This window comes from Crotalus tigris, unplaced genomic scaffold, assembly GCF_016545835.1.
Source record: "Crotalus tigris isolate CLP2741 ecotype Arizona unplaced genomic scaffold, ASM1654583v1 scf7180000024153.1733885, whole genome shotgun sequence".
Classification (NCBI taxonomy): domain Eukaryota; kingdom Metazoa; phylum Chordata; class Lepidosauria; order Squamata; family Viperidae; genus Crotalus; species Crotalus tigris.
Window position 1 is genome coordinate 317,501 of NW_024100414.1, and position 10,346 is coordinate 327,846.

The following is a 10,346-nucleotide window of genomic DNA, read 5'->3' on the forward strand; positions in this document are numbered from 1 at the left end:
GGGTGGCTAGTAGCCCCCTTTTCTGCAACCCCAATCCCCATTTGCCCCACAAAACTCATCTCAACACATTCTTCTACCACTCCATGTCTACTTCAGATCTTCGGCTCTTTTGAAACAAGGGATGGAAACTAATCAAGGAGAGAAGGAATCTGAAATAAAGGAGAAACTTCCTGACAGTGGGGACAATTAACCAGTGGAACAGCTTGCCCCCCATAAATCATGGGCTCTCCATCACTGGAGATTTCAAAGAAAAGATTGGCAGCCACTTGTCTGAAAGGGTATGGGGGGGCTGGACTAGAAGACCTCCAAGATCCCTTCCAGCTGATTGATTGATTGAAATGTTCCTCTCCCCAAATAAATATATTTGTTTTTAAAAAGGATAGTGGATTTTCAGTTCAGCTTTTTTAAAGCCCCTCTGTCCTTTAAAACAACACGCGTCTCCACCACCTTGCTGTTTTTTTTCCAAAACGAGGTCTATTATTTATGCCAATTTTACATTCGGAGCGTAGAATCAGCCTGGACAGCCCCAAAGGACTTTGTGCAGAAAGCTATTGAGGGAAGGATCCGTGATCTGGCTGGGCTGATTACATCTATTAATTGTTTAATAATTGATTGTTTGATTATTATTTAATGACAAAGGTTGCAAATGAAAGGAGAGGAATATGTTTGGGCTGTTGCCACTGTGTGTAAAACGTGGCACCAGGCAGGCAGTGCTGTGTGTTGTGTGCGCCTGTGTGGGGGGTTTTTTTGGGGGGGAGGGGGGGTGTCACTTTGCAGAGGAAACAGCAAAGCTCCTTTTGATTATATATTTGAAATGGGCATAGCTCACCTTTTTTTCACCACCCCGCCCCAGTTCTATTGGACTACAATTCCCATCTTCCTATGGGCATACTTCTGGGTAAACCTACCTGGAGTTTGGGGGGGTGGGGGGAGAGAAGCAAATGGTTTTGTGTGTGCAAATTTATTAGGAGAGGGTCTCATGAAAGTGAAGGGAAGTTACTCCTGAGTAAACAGCAGTGGGATCTTTTTGTCATGATAAATCCACAGAAGCTAGTGGACACCCTTAACTCTGTTCCTGTGAAAAATATTTTCCTTCCTTCCTTCCTTCCTTCCTTCCTTCCTTCCTTCCTTCCCTCTCTCTGCCTTCCTTCCTTCCTTTAATTTTCCCCTTCCTTTCTTTTAAATGTGTTAACTTTCTCATCTATTCTCCACATTTTCCTTTTCTCCTGCCCTTCCTTACCACTCTTCATTCCTGCTCTATCTTCTCTTTCAGGTTTTCTTTATTTTATCTGTCATTTCCTTTCCCTTCCTCTCTTTTTCTCTTTCTTCTCTTCCTTTGCCCTTCTCTTTTCTTCCCTTTCTTTATCTATTTACCAGCTTCCTCTCCCATCCCTTCCCTTTTCTCACTCTTTTCTTTTTCTTTCCCTTTCTATTTTTTCCTTTCCTTTCATCCCCTTTTCTTTCCCTCCTACTCTCTTCCTTTCTTCCCTCCCACTCTCTTCCTTTCCTTTCCTTCCTTTCTCCCCATCCTTTCTTTCCCTTCCCTTCCTTTCTTTTCCCTTTCCTTCCCCTTCTCTTTTCCTTTCCTTCCTCTCTCTCTTTTTCCTCTCCCTTTCCTTTCTCTCTCTTTTCTTTCTTCTCTCCTTCCCCACCACCCTTTCCCTTCCCTTCTCTTCCTTTTCTTTCCTGTTCCTTTCTTTTGCCGCCCTTCTCTTCCCCAATCGGGCGACCCTCTTCCCTTCTCCCCTCCGCCCCCCCAAAGCGCCGGGACCCATTGTCTCCCTTTCTCTCCCGGCCCCAGTGAAGGAAGAAGGCGACCGGGAGATCTCCAGCTCCCGAGAAAGCCCTCCGGTGCGGCTGAAGAAGCCGCGCAAGGCGCGCACCGCCTTCACCGATCACCAGCTGGCGCAGCTGGAGCGCAGCTTCGAGAGGCAGAAATATCTCAGCGTCCAGGACAGGATGGAGCTGGCCGCCTCGCTCAACCTCACCGACACCCAAGTGAAAACGTGGTACCAGAACAGAAGGTAAGCGAGAAAGAGAGGCGGCGGGGAGGCGGGGAGAGAAGCGGGAGGGGAGAGGGAGACAGCACCGAGCCGCGAATTTGTATCTGGCTTGGTTTAATTTGGATCCAGCCGCTCCTGAATTCTCAGCCAGATCTCAAATATCCAGGCTTCTTTTGAGAAACAGGACTGGAGAAAAGTCTGTTCCAAAAAAATGAAAAAGAAAAAAAAAGAAAGACAAAGAAAAAAGTCGCAGTTGCGAAATTGGCATCAAGGTGGTTGTTGGTGGACAAAAAAAAAAAAAGAAGCTGGTGTGGACGTTTGCAAAGAAGCGAGTTTAGTTAAAGATTTAGTTGGAGAGCGTCTTCAACTTAATCCATGAATTTAATTCCTTGGTTCCTTCTCCCCTTCTATTTTTTCCCCCCTTCTATTTTATCTTTGGTAGAAAACTCTTATGTTCTTAATCTACGGGTTTCCGGGTTTCCTTCCTTTTTTTTCTTTCCTTCTACCTGGGTTCTGTTAACCTGGTTACTCCAGCCAATTTGCTGGCTGGTTCCTGTTGGAATGCGGTGTGTGAACCTTGATAGGGCGAAGTTGGAAGTTAGCTTGGTTTTGGGGAGGGAAGCAAATATCCCATCGCCTGCAAATTTTAGGAAAAATCAGGAGAGGTAATTGTGGTTAGAGGCGTATGTCAAGAATAATTAACTTTTGTGCTGTTTCCTACAATATATTTTTTGTGTGGCTGTGCTGGGAATGCAGTTTAAAAATGATTTTGAAACTGGCCCCCGTTGTTTTAAAACTCTACCGCGTTTAGTTGTAACTGTAGACATTTTGAATTGGTATCTTGAATTCAATTCTGTGTAGACATGTAGAACTTTGTGTTTTGGGTAGTTTCTCTCTGTGCCAAGGATTTTATTTATTTTTTTAAATGATTTTAGGATGCTAAACTGCAGAAGTCACTTAATCTTCAGACCCTGCTTAAAAGACAAATGAAATCACTGCAGAGTGAAAATAAACACTGTCCAGCTCAAATGGTGCTGAAATGTTTTGAAAAAGGTCAAATCCACCTGCAGGTCTTCAGGTTATTTTGCAAGCTTTTAGTTTACACTGAACTCTTGACACTGAAGCCAGTTTCTGGATTACACAGGGCTCCTATTTGGATTCTGGAAAAAAAAGACACCTGATTGTGTCAAAGCCACAATCTGGCTGTCACACATGTCTGCACAGAGCGGACTTGGTGAGGAGGACAAGATTTTTAAATCAACTCAAGAGATTCCGCTGAGTTTAGATTTTGATTAGTTTTGACATTGATTGGTGTCCATCTTGGCTATTTTTTATCTCAATTCATTTTGAACTTGGTTAAATGGACCTTGATTAGTTTGGGTTTTAATTACTTTTGACTTGGATTGGTTTTTGATTTGGGCTATTTTTTTAAAATCTTGATTACTTTTGATGTTGGTTAGATTGACCTTGATCGGTTTAGATTTTGCTTAGTTTCTAATCACCTGTAGTTTTGATCATGGTTGTTATTATCAGGCCTGGCAGGAATCTGATGTGTGAATGCAGCTAGCCACTTTGGTTAATGTACGGTTTTGTAATCTGGTGTTGCTTCATGCTGGTCTTCTAGGGAACCAGAAAACAAAGGCCACACAATATGTTTAATACTTTGCATAGCAGCACCACAATCGCAACAAGGGGAATTGGACATCCCGTTATGAGGCCACTGCCATACCCCCGTAGAAGTGTTGTGTATAATTACATGGATTGTGTGTATACGTTTACTTCTCTTCTCTCATGTTCTCATCATAATACAATAATGCAGGCTGACTCTGCCCACAGCCTGGAATTCGACCTTGACCGGCTTAAGGTTGACTCAGCCTTCCACCCTTCCGAGGTCGGTAAAATGAGGACCCCAGATTGTTGGGGAGCCAGATGCCGACTCTGTAAACCTCTTAGAGAGGGCTGTAAAGCACTGTGAAGCGGTATACAAGTCTAAGTGCTATTGCTCAGACAAGCAAAATCAAGGGGGAAGCTGGACTCACTTAACAACCGTGTCACTCACTTAACAACTGCAGTGATTCACTTAATGACTCTGGCACGAAAGGTCGCAAAATGGGGCAAAATTCACTTAACGAATGTCTTGCTTAGCGACAGAAATTTTGGGCTCAGTTGTGGTCATAAGTCAAGGACTACCTGTACTATTATCAATAAGAATAAATATATATATATAGGATAGATAAATAGATAGATAGATAGATGATTGATAGATAGATAGATGGATGGATAGATGGATGGATAGATGGACAGATGGACAGATAGACAGACAGACACAGATAGATATACAGGTAGAGATAGATAGTAGAGATAGATAGATAGATAGAGAGAGAGAGAGAGAGAGAGAGAGAGAGAGATGAATGATGTCTTGTTAACTGACCTTTCCCGAGCAGTCGTAACTCTTGATCCCTTGGTGTCCTTATCCCACCTCCTCCTTGAAGCCATCATCTTGGTGATAATTGCAAATCAAGAGAGCAAATTAAATTGAAGATGCTGGCCCCTGCCCAGGGTTGCCAGAGCAAGCTGGGAGAATTTGAACAAAGAAGCAGGAACCGTTCCGAGGTCATTTCACCTTCTGTCTGAAAAAAAAAAAGCCGGAAAAACAAGAAGGTAGAAACTAGCCGACTTGCTGGTTTCGAAGGAGCTAGGTTAAGATTTTAAACCCAATCTGAAAACAGGGCCTGCACAGCAGAGGTGACCCCTCCCCCGACCTGGTTTGTTAGTCTGAGGTGTAGGCTGACATGTGAACGCACACTCCACGCCGTGCGGCTTTGTCCACCAGAGTTTGTGCTTTGCCTAGTCTGGTGTGAATCCAGCACCTCGGGGACTGTTTCAGTAAAGTAGGGTAGGGCAAGCTGTGTGAATGAGGCTGTCTTCTCCAGGTTGGAAAAGTTAAGCTGTTAGCAGTTTTATTCAATGGGCTATTAATAAAAAGCGAGCAGGCTCAAGGGTGGAAAAACAGACTGAGAAAACTTAGTCATTTTTTTGCATCCCGAGTTTGCAAAACATTTATTGCAACCCGTTGGACGTGTCCTTTTTTGACCCAGGGAAATTCCTTTGGGATTTTTCTCCTCTTCCTTTTTTTTTTTTTTAAACCTCTTTTTTTTTTATTTGGTTGTTATGTTAGGCTTTAAAACATTGCTTTCTTTGCATTTTTTTTTAAAAGTGCTCCTTCCTTCTCCCAAATCCATATGATTTGCTTCTTATTCTCAATTTCTCAGAGACAGGAAATCTTTTGGATTTGATGAGGCAGGGGAGAGAAAAAGGAAAACGAAGAAGAGGAAGGAGGAGGAGGAGGAGGAGGAGGCATTTAATTTGGGTGGGTGGGAGAAAAAAAAACGAGAAAGGGAAAGAAATCTGTTGTTTTTTTTCAGCTAAAGGCATAACAGCATGTTGCTGAGCTATTAATAATATATCCCAATTGATGCTCCGGGCATCAATAATTAAGGGCAGTTACAGTAATTACACAATTATGATGACGATAAATAATTTACTGGGGGAAAGAGAGATGGGCAGAAAAGGTGAAAGGCGAGGATTATGGGCTACTGGATTCAAAGGCATCTACTTCCCAGGCTTCCAGTGACTGAGCTGGCTTACCTGCTCGCAGCAGGTAAGAACGGAGAGCGAAGGAGAGAGCCTCTTGCTGAGAGTCAATTTTATAGATGCTTAATCCTTAAAACTGCAGGTAGTCCTCAGTTTACAACCTGTTTGTTTAGTGACGGAGGGTAACCTATCAATCTCTCCTTGAGTTAGAATCTGGAGACCCTACAGGTATTCCTTCAGTTACAACTTTTCATTTAATGACCGTGCGAAGTTACAATGACACTGCCAAAAAGGCACTTACTTACGACCAGTTTTCGCACTCCTAATCATTGCAGCGTCCCCCCGTGGTCGCGTGATCAAAATTCAGACGCTTGGCAACTGGCTTGTACTGAGGACTGTTGCAGTGTTCCGGGGTGTGTGTCACGTGATCCTCTTTCTGACGAGCCCGATTCACTGAACAACCGGGTTGGTCCCTTCACATTTGCAGGGGTCCTCTTTACCACCGTGGCAAGGGAGGTCGTAAAATGGGGTGAAGACTCCTTCAACAACCGCCTCACTTAGCAGCGGTTGTGGATGTAAGTCGAGGACTACCTGTAGAGAAGGACAAACGTGTGAGGTGCCACCGTGGCTCTCAGTAAGTGTTCTTTTTTTCTTCCCACTTTTAAAAGTTACGGAAGATCCCCCCAAAGGCGCTTTCGTTCGGGTGGGTTGTATTTATCGATACGGACTGAATTAAAAATTAAAAATTGAGGCCATCACTCCAGCCACTGCTTCTCAGGGTGGTTTACTGGGATTTTAAAATTGTAGTATTTTTTCAACACAGGCCAGCCAATGACTTTGATTTTAAGGATCCCTGGCCCGGAGGTGGGTGGGTGGGTGGGGGTCTCTGTGGGATCATAAGACCACACTTGAAGAAAAGCTACTCTAAAGAATAGACCCACTTTGCTTTAGCGGTTGAGACACCAGGCTAGAAAGCAGGAGACTGGGAGTCCTAATTCCGCCTTAGGAATGGAAGCTGGCTGGGTGACTTTGGGCCAGTCTCCAGAAGATTGGGAGTTCTAGTTCCACCTTAGGAATGTTGCCAAACGTCTGAATTATGATCACTTGGCCGTGGGGATATGGTAATGGTTGTAAGTGTGAAAAAGAGCCATAAATAACTTTTCCCAGTGCTGTGTAACTTTGAACGGTCAGTAAACAAACTGTTGTAAGCCAAGGACTACCTCTATTCTGTTTTCAAAGAAGAAAAAACTAAGGAAATCCAGTTGCCTTTTGGAAAAAGCCCCTTTGGGGGAGCAACCAGGACCTGGATAATTGAGCATCTCCAAAGACATTCACTCTCTCCTCCTCCTCCTCCTCCTCCTCCTCCTCCTCCTCCTCCTCCTCCTCCTCCTCCTCTGTCTGAACCCTGTTCTTAGAGCCCATCTCAATAAAAGTAATTTCAACCTTCCTGCGGAGTTAAATTTCTCCTCCTCCTTCTTCTCCTCCTCCCCCTCCTCTCTGCACACCACACTCCCTTCTAGCATGGATGGCATCTCCTAGCTGGGTCATGAAATGTCTGCAAGAAAACCACCCAGCTCAGAGAGCAACAAAGTTCCCTCCTCCTCCGTCTGAATCCCGTTTCCTCTCTCCCCCCTCCAGGACCAAGTGGAAGAGGCAGACGGCGGTGGGGCTGGAGCTGCTGGCCGAGGCGGGCAACTACTCCGCCCTGCAACGGATGTTCCCTTCGCCCTATTTCTACCCGCAAAGTCTGGTCTCCAACTTGGATCCCGGCGCTGCGCTCTACCTGTACCGGGGACCCAGCGCGCCCCCGCCGGCGCTCCAGCGGCCTCTGGTCCCTCGCATCTTGATCCACGGACTGCAAGGGGGCAGCGAGCCCCCGCCGCCTCTGCCCCCGCTGGCCGGCGTCCTCCCCAGAGCCGCTCAGCCCCGGTGAGCGGACACCCCCCCGACCCGGGCTTGGCTTCAGGAAGATTACGTGGGGCGCCCCCGCTTCCCTGCGCCGGATTGACTCAGCCAAGGGGGGGAAGGGGGGAGGAGAAGGGGGGGAAAGGACGCGGGGAGGGGCTGGAACTGGCGCAGCAGCCCTGCACGCATCTCGGGGCCATTCCCACGACCGACCGATCGCCTTTCTTGCTTGCCATCAGGCTAACCGCCGGCCCTTACCAAGCTGAGATGCTGCAAAAAAAAACCCATCCCAGGCACTTTCAGACTTCTTTGCTCCGTATCAGTTTTTTTTTCTTTCTTTCTTTCTATCCTGGCTTATTTCCCACAATCTTCAGCTCATTTGTTAGATTAAGTGGGTTCTAGTTGGGTTTAGGAGGTGGTGTGTGAATTCTGGGTTTTGCCGGCTTGGAGTGGGGGTCCCCGTCCTCGCCAAGCGACAGCCAGCCGTCCTTCAAACATGTTTTAGACAGGCAAATCTGGGCCTGTTGTTCAATTCTTGGGAGTTTCATGAGTTGTGTGAACCCTGCCGCTCTGCCTAATGGGCAAATCCAGAAGGTGAGTTAATCCAGCGACCCCAAGGTTGCCACTTATGGCTGGGGATTCAGCTCCGTGCTACAGAGAAGGCAGAGCAAATCTTTTCCACACCTTGGCCTGCTCAACTCCCAAAATGAAGGCTCATTATAGTTCAAACTCTCATAGAAAGTGCCCAGTTGGAGAAAACCTCTTTTTGATGTTTCCTGTACATAAAGGGTTTATTTTGAAAAATCGCAAAATTCTCTCTGCTTTGCAACCATTTCCTGCAGAGTTTCCCTGCCTTGGCTTAACAACAACAAAAAAGAAATATATATATATTTTTTTCTTCAGAAATCCTCGTTGCACATATCAGCAATCGATTTTGAGTATTGATTTTCTGAGTTTGCAGGGCCCGGTGGTCTTTTTCTCTCCCCTTTTTGCTCCTTGCTTACTTTCTTCGGCTCCCAAAATTGTCCTGGCCCCCCCTCTCACTTTGGAGAAAAGGAAGGAAGCAAAACCCCAGTTCTGACTCCTGATGGGCCGTAATCTAGCAAAGCAGCTGAACAAAACTGTCTTTTTTAATCGTAGAGTAAAATTGGCACGACATTTGAACCAGGACAATAAAAAAAGATCTCGAAACACACGCCAGAGGGACTCAGAAGCTCCACAATGTCATCACACATGTTTGTGTGTATGTGTGTGTGTATCTACCTGAGAGCACCAGCGAGTTCTGGGTGTCTCAAAGTGATGATAAAGCTTCAACTTTATCTTCGCTGCTCTCTTCAAGGGGGTTGGTTGCGTGAAATCCCCAGACAGAACCACAACTCCTGATTGTGTGCTGTTTGCAGAAAGACAAAGAGAGAGAGAAAAAGAAAGGAAATGCAAACAGTGAGCAAACACAAACACAAAAACCCCTTGCTTTAAATATGGGTCAGAGGGAAGACGTGGCTAGGCAGATTCCCTACAGATGGATGACTCTCCTTTCATGAAGAAAAAATGAAGAGTGCTTTGCAAGGCCCTCTCTGCTTATTCTGATTTCAGCCACAAAAGAGGGGAAAGCAGGAAAGGGGGTTCAGTTTTGGAGCGCCGGATCTCGGAACTTCCAGATCTTGTAGAAGAAGCTGGTTCTCGGTTGCTTCAGTAGGGGTTCCAGAACTGGTCTACAACATCCTTATGACCACTGAGGACATCCGATCTTTCCTGCTACCAACTGGTTCTTATGGATTTTTGCAGCTCAGATCTGGACACTTCACCGGTTCTGGATCCAGGGACAGGGATCTTCCAACGTCCTGGGACCTAGATTTCATCCCATCGTTATCTAGGTATCCTTCTAGGTATCTCATGGTCTCCAAAGTATTGGGAGTTACCACTTATGTGATGTCTCAACAAGCATGGGAGCTGGGATGATATCTAGAACCCATTTTTAAGCAAGGTGGGAGAGCTGAGGTCCATTTAAAAAAAGTCTCTTTTTAATTTTATTCCATGAATATTCCAATTCTTGCCCCAAACTTGTGCCAGTGGGTACAATTATACATTTCATTCCTAGACCCACAGTTCATATTCCTTTGAAGGCCACATCTACTGATGCTTGTTGAATGTCAGCTCTGTGGTCTGGTTTCGGTGTCTTTTAGCCAAGACTAAATGAGAAAAATTGAGCCTGGAAACAGATCCTATTTTTTTTTTAATTTCTTTGCAGTTGGGTGTTTGCCTGTAGAACCAATCCACCCCTCCTTAGCCAGGAGAACACAAACACACAGATTGTATCCTAGTGTACTGTAAAAAAGAGGGGGGGAAAGTCCTTTTTATGCTAAGGCAAAAGTTTTTCAAAACGACATTCCTTCTTTTTTTTTTAAAAAAAAAAAAAGAGGTCCGTGAGTTGTTTTTCTTTTAAATTTTAAATTTTCTTTTTGGTTGCCATTGTAAATAAATGTACACAAAGTATATTATTTATGGTGAACCCCCCCCCCCCCAGGGTGTATTTGTGTAAGTGCGTCTTGTTAAGTGTGTACCACTGTGGGATTCTCTTTTCTGGATTTTATAATGGAAGGAAGAAAAAAAAAAGGAGACGAAAAGGAGAATTCCGCTTTAGAAGAGCTCAGATTAAAAAAAAAAAAAACTCTCTTTCTCTTTTTTTTAAAAATGTGGAAATAAACTTCTTTACAAACAGAGGGAGGCCATTGCGAAGGCTTTTGATTTTTACTATGCAGGACTTTCGGTTGAAACATCAGAGCGAGTCGAAAAACCCGAAGGAGTTTGTCCGTCTGTCCGTTCTTCTCATGCGGGGAAGAAATA

At 45.0% G+C, this 10,346-nt stretch overlaps 1 protein-coding gene and 1 long non-coding RNA gene across 2 annotated transcripts in view; one reads left to right on the forward strand and one right to left on the reverse strand.

The window, feature by feature from the left end:
- The window catches only part of LOC120298841, a 6,803-nt gene extending 560 nt beyond the window's left edge, over positions 1 to 6,243 (reverse strand). The window contains exons 1-2 of the long non-coding RNA XR_005554245.1: positions 5,899 to 6,243; positions 4,435 to 4,633 (exon numbers count right to left, since the gene is read on the reverse strand). This is a non-coding gene — a long non-coding RNA (uncharacterized LOC120298841). The remainder of the gene's footprint in view (positions 1 to 4,434; positions 4,634 to 5,898) is intronic.
- The window catches only part of BARHL1 (BarH like homeobox 1), a 16,067-nt gene extending 8,537 nt beyond the window's left edge, over positions 1 to 7,530 (forward strand). The window contains exons 2-3 of the mRNA XM_039322946.1: positions 1,802 to 2,024; positions 7,236 to 7,530. Coding sequence (XP_039178880.1) covers positions 1,802 to 2,024; positions 7,236 to 7,530 — 518 coding nt within the window. The remainder of the gene's footprint in view (positions 1 to 1,801; positions 2,025 to 7,235) is intronic.
- Positions 7,531 to 10,346: the final 2,816 nt, after the last annotated feature.